General features: G+C 34.3%; 1 protein-coding gene across 1 annotated transcript in view; it reads left to right on the forward strand.

The window, feature by feature from the left end:
* The window catches only part of ADAM18 (ADAM metallopeptidase domain 18), a gene marked incomplete at its 5' end in the record, with an annotated part of 80,707 nt that extends 69,585 nt beyond the window's left edge, over positions 1 to 11,122 (forward strand). Inside the window, 2 exons of the mRNA XM_019634112.1 lie at positions 6,117 to 6,276; positions 10,945 to 11,122. Coding sequence (XP_019489657.1) covers positions 6,117 to 6,276; positions 10,945 to 11,122 — 338 coding nt within the window. The remainder of the gene's footprint in view (positions 1 to 6,116; positions 6,277 to 10,944) is intronic.
* Between the last annotated feature and the right edge of the window lie 1,314 nt (positions 11,123 to 12,436).

The following is a 12,436-nucleotide window of genomic DNA, read 5'->3' on the forward strand; positions in this document are numbered from 1 at the left end:
GCACTTGGGTTGCTTCCATATCTTAGCTATTGTAAGTAGTGCTGAAATGAACATAGAGGTGCATATATCTTTTTGAATTAGTGTTTTGGATTTCTTCGGATAAACACCCAAAAGAGGAATTGCTGGGTCATATGGTAGATCTACTTTTAATATTTCAAAGAACCTCCAAACCATTTTCCATAGTGGCAGCACTAATTTGCCATTCTACCAACAGTGCACAGAGCTCTCTTTTCTTGTTTGTTTATTTACTGGGCCTGGGTTAGCTCTGCAAAAGGCCCAGGGTACCTCGAGGCCTGTTGCCACCTGCCAGCTCTTGTAAGGCTCAGCCACTGATAGAGCCTCAGGTAGTACATGTGTTGGCTGAGACAACATCCCGGGGAATCACTAGATTGGGATGAGTAGTGTTCACCAGGTTAATGCAGATTCTGGTTTCGTGTCAGTGCTAAGCATGGAGCTACTAAGCCCCAGAGCACCCTGAGGCCAGCTGCCAACCATCTGGGGCCCATGCTTCCCCAAGAGTGTCCACAAACAAGTACAGTGTGGGCAGGGCTGGCTCTTGGCCATAAAAATACCTCCGAAGTTGCACAAGTTAGGTGGGAGGAGACCCAGAGAGTCACCAGGGTGGAGTGACCAGAATTCACTAGGCCAATGCAGATTCAGATTTGGCCATGTGGATACGGCTCAAAACAGGCGCCTACCTGCCAACTGCACAGGAGGAGGATTCTACTTAAGGAAAATGATGACTGTCCCTCCAGTCCTCACCCTTAAGCCACACAACTCAGTCTCTCACTGTATGTCTCTGATGCCTCCTGAGTCACCATCCCTCCGCTGGAGCCCAGGATAAGTACCTGTGAGTGAGTGAGTCTGTTCACGGGCCCTTTAAGAAGATGTCTGGGTTTTCTGCAGCCTTTCGTCTCATCCAGATGGGCAGAATCCCCACTGCTTTTCACAGGTATTGTGAGGGCTCCTCTTCCCGGCACTAGTCCTCCAGGCTGAGGAGGCTGGTGTGGGCCTGCGGTCTCTTCCTCCTCCAAAGGGAAGGGACCTCCATGGCTTGAGATATTCCTACGAACCCTCACTGCCAGCGCAGGTGTGGGGCCAGCCTGTTTCGCATCTCTGCCCCTCTTACCAGTGTCTTAGTGGCTTCTTCCTTATATCCTTAGTTATAGGACTTTTATTTAGTGAGACTTCTGATGGTTCTCCAGGTTGACTGTTATGTAATTTAGTTGTAATTTTAATGTGGTCAAGGGAGGCGGCAAGCACAGTCTTTTCTACTCTGCTATCCTGGATCCTCTTTTTTATTGACCTATCTTTTTATTTGTTATCAAGTAACACTTTCTCAGTCTTGAGAACTTTATCATGACATAGCCTTGTATTTTAAGTGACACTTGGGCATAGAACAATTTAATATGTTAAATAACTGTCTGTTTAAGAAAAAAATGTAAATTTACAAACTTCTGTTTTCTGAAATCATTAACCTCATCTCACTCACCTCCACATATTTTAAGATAAAAATATAGACAGTTTCAGTTATTTACTGAGGTTACTAATTTTGCTTTGCAATGATTTCACAAGTTTGGATAGTTCAAAGAACCCATAAGACTTCAAATAGCATACTCACATAAGGATTCTATTAAAATACAATGCATTATTGGTGAAACAGAAGTTCGCTTCACATATAAAATGTTCAGTTGGTTCTCCACATAGGTTCAAGTAAGTCATCTGTTATAATTGTATATGTTATAAATTGTAATTATTTTTGTTTAAACAGTCAATTATCTTTTTAAAACAGCTTTATTAAAATAAATTTCATATACTGTAGAATTCACTCATTTAAGTGTACAATTCAGTGATTTTACTTTATTCACGGAGTTGTGTAATTATCACCACAATCAATTTTAAGACGTTTTTTAGAATATTTTCATCACCTCAAAAAAGAAATTCCGTTTTCAATAAAAGTTATTCCCAGTGGTTGTCAGGGGCTGGCTGGGGATTGGGGGAAATGGGAGATGTCAGCCTAAGGGTACAAAGTACAAACTTTCAGTTATAAAGTGAACAATTTCTGGGGATTTAATATATAGCATAGTGATTATAGTTAGTAAAAGTTTAAATTATGCAACATTTTGGAAAAAACTTAGATAATTTTGTGGATTTAGAACTATACCAAGAGTTCATACACATAAGAACAAATCATGTACCATAAGGAAAATTTGGATTTGGTCAAAATGAAAGATATTTGATCTGAAAAATAAGAGAGTAAAAAGACAGCTTGCAGTTTAGTAGAATGTGATTACAAATCATATATTTGGCAATGATTTAACATATATATATATGTGTNATATATATATATATATATATATATATATATATATATATATATATATATATATATATAAATTAGTGTTGTAGATTTCTTTGGATAAACACTCAGGAGTGGAATTGCTGGGTCATATGGTAATTCTATTTTTAATTTTTTGAGGAATCTTCATACTGTTTTTCATAGTGACTATGCCAATTTACATTCCCACCAGCAGTATATGAGGGTTCCTTTGTCCCCACAGCCTCTCCAACACCTGTTATTACTTGTCTTGTTGATGATAGCCATTCTAACAGGTGTGAGGTGGTATCTCATTGTGGTTTTGATTTGTGTTTCCCTAATAGCTATTGAGGTTGTGTATATTTTCATATCTGTTTGATTTTCTTCTTGGGAGAAGTGTCTGTTCAGGTCCCATTTTTAAAATGGATTGTTTGTTTTTTTGTTGTTGAGTTGTATGAGTTATTTGCCCTGGAGGTGTTGTTTGCAAAATATCTTCTTCCATTTTGTTGGTTGCCTCTGTGTTTTGCTGTTGGTTTCTTATAATGTGCAGAAGCTTTGTAGTCTTATATAGTCTCATTCTTTTATTTTCACTTTTACTTCTTTTGCCTTTAAGGTCAAATTCGTGGTTTAGAAATGATAGCCTTTTTAACAAAAGGTGCTAAAACAATTATATACCCATGTGCATGAAAAGCGAGAGAATTTAGATCTATACCTAACACCACATACAAAAATTCATTCAAAGTGGATCACAGACTAAAACATGAAGCCAAAATATATAAAACTTCTAGAAGAAAGCCTTTGTAACTTCAGTTAAGCAAAGACTTTTTAAGATATGACACCAAAAGCACAATCCAAATAGGAAAAATGATAAATTGGACATCATCAAAATTATAAACTTTTGCTCTTCAAAAGTCCCTATTAGTTATTTACTTAATAAAGTATTTGCATTCAGAACATATACAAAATTATATTTCAAACATATAAATAATCTTTGAAACTTAATAATAAAAAAACAACCCTATAAAAATGGGAAAAATATTTGAACTAATATTTTATCAAAGAAAATATATGGATGGCAAATAAGCACATATAAAGATGCCCAACATTATTGTTTATTAGGGAAATGCAAATTACCATCACAAATATATATCATTACATTCTTTAAAAATTGCTTCAATTTAAAGGACTAACCTCATGGAGCTTGGCCAACATGGAAGGATAGTGTCTTATAAACTGCTGTTGTAATGTAAAATTGTACAAACAGTTCCACAATTCCTTAAAAAGGTACATATTCACTTACCATGCAATCTAGTCATCTCACTATTTACCAAAGAGAATAGAATGCTTAGACCCATACAAAGCTTTGTACACAAATGTTCATAGCAGCTTTATTTGCAATAGATAAAATTTGGTAACAACCTAAATATAAATCAACAGGTGATGGATAAACAAAATGTGGCATATGCAAACAACAGAATACCACTGAACAATTAAAAGGAATAAAGTGTTGTTATATACACCAATGTGGATGCATCTCAAAATTTATGCTATGAGTAAGAAACAAGATTAAAAAGAATAAATTCCTGTCTGACTCTGTTTGTATTAAATTTTAAAACATGCAAACTAAATGATACTGAGACAATGCAGATCATATCAGTGATTGCCTGTTTGGGGGAGTGGCAGCATAGCAGGATTATAAAGTAGCAAGAGGAAACTTTGGATGATAGATGCATTCATTATTTTAATTAATGTAATGGTTTCGTGGATATACTCATATACATATAACCTATCAAATTGTACATTTTAAATTATGTGTCAAATTATTATGTGTCAAAATACCTCAATAAAGCTGCTAAAATAACAAAATTTAAATAACATACATGAGGATGTTCATACTATTTTGTTGTCAAATCTCAGACACTAGTTAAGCCATCTTACTTATCAAATAACAATTATAAGAATTTTACACTCAATGGAGAAAATCCACAAGTGTCAAAAACAAAAACAAAAATCTTTTAAATGTTTGTCTCATTGGGGTATACGTTTGTCAAATGTTATTCATTGGTACAGTTAAAATGTTTGCATTTCATTATATATAAATAATAACTATAGGGAGGGAAATATCAAATATATGCAACAACCAAGACTATCATCCACTAATGAAAATACAATTGTTACAACCACTTTGGAAAACCATTAGAATATTTGCTAATGTTGAATATAGGCATCTACTATGAATAAGCATTGCCACTCTCAAGGACATATATCTGAGAGATACGTGTACATATGTTGACTAAAAGGCATGTAATAGAAAGGGCTGGCTGAGTGGCTCAGTTGGTTAAGAGCTCGCTGAAGAGTGTGAGCTCTTATCAACAGCAGTTCGAGTCCCAGCCTGAGCTGAGCTGCCACTGAGCTGTCGACAGGTGGCAGGATGGCTCAACCAAAAAACAACAACAACAACAACAAAAAAACATGTAGTAGAATATCCATAGCAGCATTATTCATAATATTCCATAGCAGCATTATTCATAATATCCACAATTGCAAATTGCCCAAGTGCTCATAGGGAATAGAATACATTAATGGCTATTACATTTATACAAAGATATAGTATGTAGAGATGAGAATGGACATTTTGCAACTGTAAGCAACAATATGGGTGAATCCCAAATTAGGTAAGAAAAAGAACATTAACATAATTCTATTTATATAAAGTTTAAAATCTGCCAAAAATGATCCTATGCTCTTAGAGACCAAAGTAGTGATTGATTATCTTTGGGAAGAATAGTGAGTGGAAGAAAGCAGATTGGGGTTTCTAAAGTGCTGGTAATGTTGTCTGAATTTGGTGCTGGTTATATAAATGTGCTCAATTTAGAAATTTCTTTGAGCTGTAAATTATGGCATGCACGTATTTTTGTTAACAACATTATACTTCAGTAAAAACTGAATAACATAAATAATCATGGAAGAAATCAACAAACTTGGGACCTTTGGAGAGGAATGATGATTTGAAAAATGTCCTGAGGATGCTTTTGGGATTCCAGCAGGGTCTGTTTTGAGATCTGGGTGGTTTTGCTAATTCATTGCTAATATATTTATATATTGTATACTTGTCTGAATTGTGTAATACTTCAATTTTTAAATTGTGAGAAATAACAAAAGGGTATTTAACATGTTACAGGTAAGTCAGTTTCTCTCCTTGGAGGAAACCATTTTTAAATGACTCATATTTCTCCATCTAGTATTTATATTTTATGCATATAAATAAAATCCTTATCTATACTTATACTTGTATCTGCATCTGTATCTATGTACCAGGTCGAGCTGTTGTTCACCGTCTTAGCTGTAGAGGGCGCAGCATCACTGGCCCTCATGTGGGATCCAAACTGGGGCCCTGTTGCTCAGAGCTTGCGCCCCCAAGCCAAGTCTTAACTAACGCGCTACTCGGCCAGCCCCCTTTCTAGAATTTTAACTTAAGCCCTGCTAATGTATTATTATGTTTTAAAATATTGATGTCATAAATAAGATAAACATAGTAAGCAGTACTCAAAACATATGTAGTACCATAATAATTAAACAAATATGCATAAAATACAAATAAGAAACTTATGGGAAAAGTTTTGGGTTATGACTTAAATGTCCTTTGATTTTTCCTATAAGAGTCTGCAATGTATTAAAATTTCAATTATGTTTTATATAATATGTATATATATACACATATATATGATTAAAGTAAAAGACATATAAATTTATTTAAATATTCAGTGAATATCTACTGACCCCTATCTTTCATGCCTAGATACAATTTTTATTAAAAAAGACTACAGTGTACATCGGAACAACTGGCTTATTCTAAGTTTCTACATTGCTTTGCCCTTTCTCATAATTTTCACCATTATGATCATGAAACAAAATGAAATAAGAAAATCATGCAACAGAGAGAATGCGGAATATAAGGGGTAAATAATATCATATAAATAATTTATTATCATAAATTATACTGGTCATTGACTAGTGTCATAAATTTATATTACCTTATAGAGTATTTGTTATATTTATTTCTAAGTATGTTATTTTTAATATAATATATTGTAAATGGTATTTTTACAATTTTGTTTTCCAAACGTGTGTTGTTAACACACACACACACACACACACACACACACACACACGTACATATATAAGTGTATATACAGAGGGTGCCAAAAAAATGTATATACATTTTAAGAAAGGAAAAAACTATTAAAATTGTAGTAATATATACCGATAACAAAAGATGAATACAAGTCATGTGTATACATTTCTTTGGCACCCCCTTTATATGCATATATATGTATATAAAAGAAGTATGCAAAGAAATATTATCAATTGGGGAACCAACAGAACCTTTTATGTAAAAATGAAATGAGTTTTTCAAATTTATTTCAGTAATAATGTATTTATGTATGTATGTATTTATATCTACTCACCTATCTTTTAACTATTATTTATTTCAGTTATAGTTGACTTTCAATACAATTTTATATTAGTTTCAGGTGTACACCATAATGGTTAGACATTTATATAATTTGCACAGTGGTCACCCCGATTAGTCTAGTACCTGCCTGGCAGTATACATAGTTGTTATAACATTGTTGACTATATTCTTTGCAGTACTTTTTATTTCTGTGACTATTTTGTAACTACCAGTTTGTATTTTTTAATTCCCTACCTTTTTCAACCAGTTCCCCAACCCCTGTCCCCTCTGGCAATCATCTGTTTGTTCTCTGTATCTATGAGTCTGTTTTTGCTTTGTGTGTTTGTTTATTTTGTTCTTTAGAATCCACATATAAGTGAGATCTATGGTATTTGTCTTTCTCTGTCTGACTTCTTTCACTTAACATAATGCCGTCTAAATCCATTCATGTTGTCAAAAATGATAAGATTTCAATCTTTCTTAGTGCCAAGTAAATCCCATCATATATATATATATATATATATATATATATATATATATATANGTCCCTCTGATCTTTAAGTCTCCAGTAGATAGTTAATGATCTGCTTCTGAATGAGGTAATGCATAGTTGTCCCTGCAGTGTTGCACGTACTCAAACTGCATATATTGGTGATGAGAAATAAACTCGGGGCTTCAGCATCACTGAAGACCGGCCACATCAGCATTTGTATGAGTGTCTTTTTATTCATTCCCACTCCCCCCTTCGGGTACTGATCGACTTGTGGCAGCTGGCCCGCCATACAAGTGCTGGAGAGGTTGTGGAGAAAAAGAAACCCCTATACACTGCTGGTGGGAATGGAAATTGGTACAGCCACTATGGAAAGCAGTATAGAGGATCCTGAAAAAATTAAGAATGAATAACCATATGACCCAGCAATCCCTCTCCTGGGTATTTACCCCAAAAATTTGAAAACATTTATTCATAAAGATATACGTGCTCCAATGTTCATTGCAGCTTTACTTGCAGTGGCCAAGATATGGAAACAACCAAAGTGTCCTTCGATAGGTGATTGGATAAAGATGTGGTACATATACACAATGTAATGCTACCCTGCCATAAAAAAAAAGATGAAATACTTCCATTTGTGATAACATAGATGGATCATGAGATTATTATGCTAAGCAAAATAAGTCAGACAGAAAAAGTCAAGAACCATATGACTTCTCTCATATGTGGGATATTATAAAACTGAAACCAACAAAGGAACAAGACAAACAAACAAAGAAACAAAAATTCATAAACGCAGACAACAATTTAGTGGTTACCAGAGGAAAAGGGGGGAGGAGGGTGGTAGAAGAGGGAAAATGGGATCAAATATACATGTATGGTGATGGAAAGAGAATTGACTCTGGGTGGTGAACACACAATGCAATGTATAGATTATGTATTATAGACATGTACACTTTAAACATATTGTTTTACTAATTAATGTCACCCAATAAATTTAATAAATAAAAAGAACAAATTTTAAAGCAAGTAGAGCTAGATTTCTCACATATTGCAATATAGAGGAAGAAGGTCAACAAAACCATGTCTCCAAAAGCAACTAAAAAGGTTGACTAAAACTGTCAAGACCAACCATTTCAGTACTCTGGAAATTAATCAAAGGCAACCTAAAAAGTATTTATTCTTGAAACCTACATCAGTTAACAGAAGTGTGAATTTTAGTTCCTGGGGCTGCCCCCACCTCTCCTGCCCCAGATCTGTCAACAGGGTAATTTAACGAGGACGCAGTAAGATACGAAAACCATTAGTTTTGCTGCCACTGCTTCAGGATAGGTGGGAAGAAATAGGGGATTACTTGATTTGTTGGAGTATTGTCAATTACAGTGGCAATCATTTTGTCAGCCGAACATGGAGGACTAACTGCCTTGCTATACTGAGATAGCAGGCCTTTTAGGAAAAACAATAGACCAGAAAGTAACTATGAAGTTAATAAGGAGTGTCAGGAGATAAGACAGTCATAAGGGAAAAAGATAAGCTCTCTTTCATGGTTCCATACAAATTTTAGAATTGTGTTTTCTATTTCTGTGATAAAGCCATTGGTAATTTGATGGGGATTTCATTGAACATAGAGATGACTTTGGGTAATATTTAACAATATTAATTCTGATCCATGAACACAAGATGTCTTTCCATTTTTTCCCCCCAATTTTTGTAAGCAAAATATTGTAGTTTTTGTTGTACATGTCTTTCACCTCCTTGGTTAAATTTATCCCCAGGCATTCAATGTTTTGATGCTATTATGAATGTGATAGTTGTCTTTTTCTTTTTCAGATGTTTTATTGTTAGTGTATAGAAGTGCAACTAATATCTGTATGTTAATTTTCTATCCTGCAGCTTTACTGAATTTGTTGATTAGTTCCAACAGTTCTTTGGTTGAGTTTCTGGGGTTTTCTGTATGTCTGCTCATATTGTCTGCAAATAATAGCAATTTTTCTTCTTGCTTTGTATTTTCTGAAAACATTTATTTGAAACATATATGTACCCTAATGTTCATTACAGCATTATTCACAGTCGCCAAAACATGAAAACAATAAAAATGTCCTTCAATAGACGATTGGATAAAGAAGATGTGGTACATATATATACACAATGGAATATTTCTCGGCCATAAGAAAAGATGAAATACTTGGCTATTGTGAATAGCACCACAGTAAACATAGGGGTGCATATATATATATATATATATATATATATATATATATATATATANGCTCCCAAGCCAACTCTTAACCAACGAGCCACTCGGCCGTCCCCAGTTTTTTGGGATTTTGTTTGTTTGTTTGTTTTATTAGTTTCAGGTATACAAAATAGTGCAATAGTTGTAGTTTTTACCCCTCACATGTTTTTTTAATAGTAGCTTTTCTAATGGATGTGAGGTGGTAGCCCATTGTGCTTTTTATTTGCATTTTCTTAATGATTAGTGATGTTGAGTATCTATTCATGTGCTTATAGGTCATTTGTATATCTTTTTTTTTTGGAGAGAAGTCTTTGGCCATTATTAAATCGAGTTATTTAATTGTGTGTGTGTGTGTGTGTGTGTGTGTGTGTGTGTGTGTAGTTTTAGGAGTTCTCTATATAACCTGGATATCAATCCTTGTCAGATATATGATTTGCAAATATTTTCTCCAGTTTCTTGGGTTAACTTTTTACTATGTCAATATTCTGGATATATATCCAAAATAATTGAAAGCAGAGTTTCAAAGAAATATTTGTACACTGATGCTCATCTCAACATTCACAACAGCTAAAAGGTAGAAGCAATTTAGCTATCAGTGGAGGTATCCTCAATTGATGAATGGGTAAGCAAAATATGGTATTGCAAATGGATAAGCAAAATATAGGCTGGTGCAAAAGCAATTGAGGTTTTTGCATTGTTGAATTTGCCTTTGATATTGGAATATATTCTTAAATAAACATGGTTATGTTATACATAATTTTAATGTGCATTTCTTGATCTATGGGTTTTTTTGCTAATGTCTTATTACCTGCTGTTTATTTTATATGTATTTTAGACTATGGAAATGATGTTAGACAAAAAGCAAATTTGAGCGATTTTCTTATTTGAGTTCAAAATGGGTCAAAAAGCAGTGGAGACAACTCGCAGCATCAACAACACAGTTGGCCCAGGAACTGCTAATGAATGTGCAGTGCAATGGTGGTTGAAGAAGTTTGTAAAGGAGATGAGAGCCTTGAAAATGAGGTGCATAGTAGCCAGCCATCGGAAGTTAACAACCAATTGAGAGCAATTACATAAGCTGATCCTCTTACAACTACACGAGAAGTTGCTGAAGAACCCAACATTGACCATTCTATGGTAGTTTATCATTTGAAGCAAATTGGAAAGGTGAAAAAGCTCGATAAGTGGGTGTCTCATGAGTTGACCACAAATCAAAAAAATTGTCGTTTTGAAGTGTCTTCTCTTATTCTACGCAACAACAACAAACCATTTCTCAATCAGATTGTAATGTGCGACAAAAAGTGGATTTTATAGGACAACCAGTGATGACCAGCTCAGTGGTTGGACTGAGAAGAAGCTCCAAAGCACTTCCCAAAGCCAATCTTGCACCCAAAAATGGTCATGGTCACTGTTTGGTGGTCTGCTGCTGGTCTGATCCACTACAGCTTTCAGAATCTCGGCAAAACCATTACATCTGAGAAGTATGCTCAGCAAATCGATGAGATGTGCTGGAAACTGCAACACCTGCAGCTGGCATTGGTCAACAGAAAGGGCCCAATTCTTCTCTATGACAACGCCCAACTGCACATTGCACAACCAACACTACAAAAGTTGAGCGAATAGGGCTATGATATTTTGCCTCATCCACCACATTCACCTGACCTCTCACCAACCAACTACCACTTCTTCAAGAATCTCGACAACTTTTTGTAGGGAAAATACTTCCAGAACCAGCAGAATGCAGAAAATGCTTTCCAAGAGTTTGTCGAATCCCAAAGCATGGATTTTTCTCGCTACAGGAATAAACAAACTTATTTCTCATTGGCAAAGATGTGTTGATTGTAATAGTTCCTATTTTGATTAATAAAGATGTATTTGAGCCTACTTATAATGATTTAAAATTCATGGTCCGAAACCACAATTACTTTTGCACCAACCTTTATACACACATATATACACAACGGAATACTAAATACTATTCAGCAATAAAAAGGAAGGGAATCTGACACATGCTACAATATGGTTGGATCTTGAGGACATTATACTAAGTGAAATAAGCCACTCACAAAAGATGAATGCTATAGGTCCATTTGTATGAGGTATCTGGAGTGGTGAAATTTCTAGAGATAGAAAATAGAATAGTAGTTCCTAGGTTCTGGGGAAGGGAGAAATGGGGAATTATTGTTTAGTATGTACAGAATTTCAGATTTGCAAGAAGAAAAGAGTTCTGCAGATGGCTGGTGATGTTTGCACAACCATGTGAATATACTTAATAGCAATGAACTGTACACTAAAAATGGTTATGGTGGTAAGTTTTATGTATATTTTAGCACAAAAATAATTATAAGAAATACATCTTGAAAAAAATTAAAAAGTCACCAACCTGTATATTCAAACATGAAATAAAAATTCCTTCCAAATTAACTCTGTTGAGTTTCAATGTATGAACCCCATATTAACTGGGAAAATTTTCTATTTACCTTTTCACTTAATTTCTCCAAGCCATAGATTTTTCTAAAAAATCAAACGTGTACAAAACTGAATAAATTGATTTAAATTGTTTTTGAGAATCATTTCTAAGTTGTCATTTTTTCTTCATATTTAAATTCTAAATACTGAAGTAATAAAACACATATACACATTTAATATTTAGCTATTTTTAGGACTACTTAGTTTTCTAAGAAAAATACTTATCTATAATAGAATTGATTTTTGATGTGTGTGTGTGTTTTGATCTGAATTTTAAAGTAGAAATCTGGCAGTAGACATAGTTAAAGCTGGCAACTGTCTATTACTAAACATTGTGAATTTCGATCTTTTTCCCTCGCTACAGTAATTCAGCCATTGTACCCGAAAACTATGACGTGGACCCTTAATATTGCCAAGAACTTCACCAGCAAATGGCCTACTTCCAGAGGAGGAAGTGTGTTTAGAACC

The sequence above is a fragment of the Hipposideros armiger genome, unplaced genomic scaffold, assembly GCF_001890085.2.
Source record: "Hipposideros armiger isolate ML-2016 unplaced genomic scaffold, ASM189008v1 scaffold_1503, whole genome shotgun sequence".
Classification (NCBI taxonomy): Eukaryota; Metazoa; Chordata; class Mammalia; order Chiroptera; family Hipposideridae; genus Hipposideros; species Hipposideros armiger.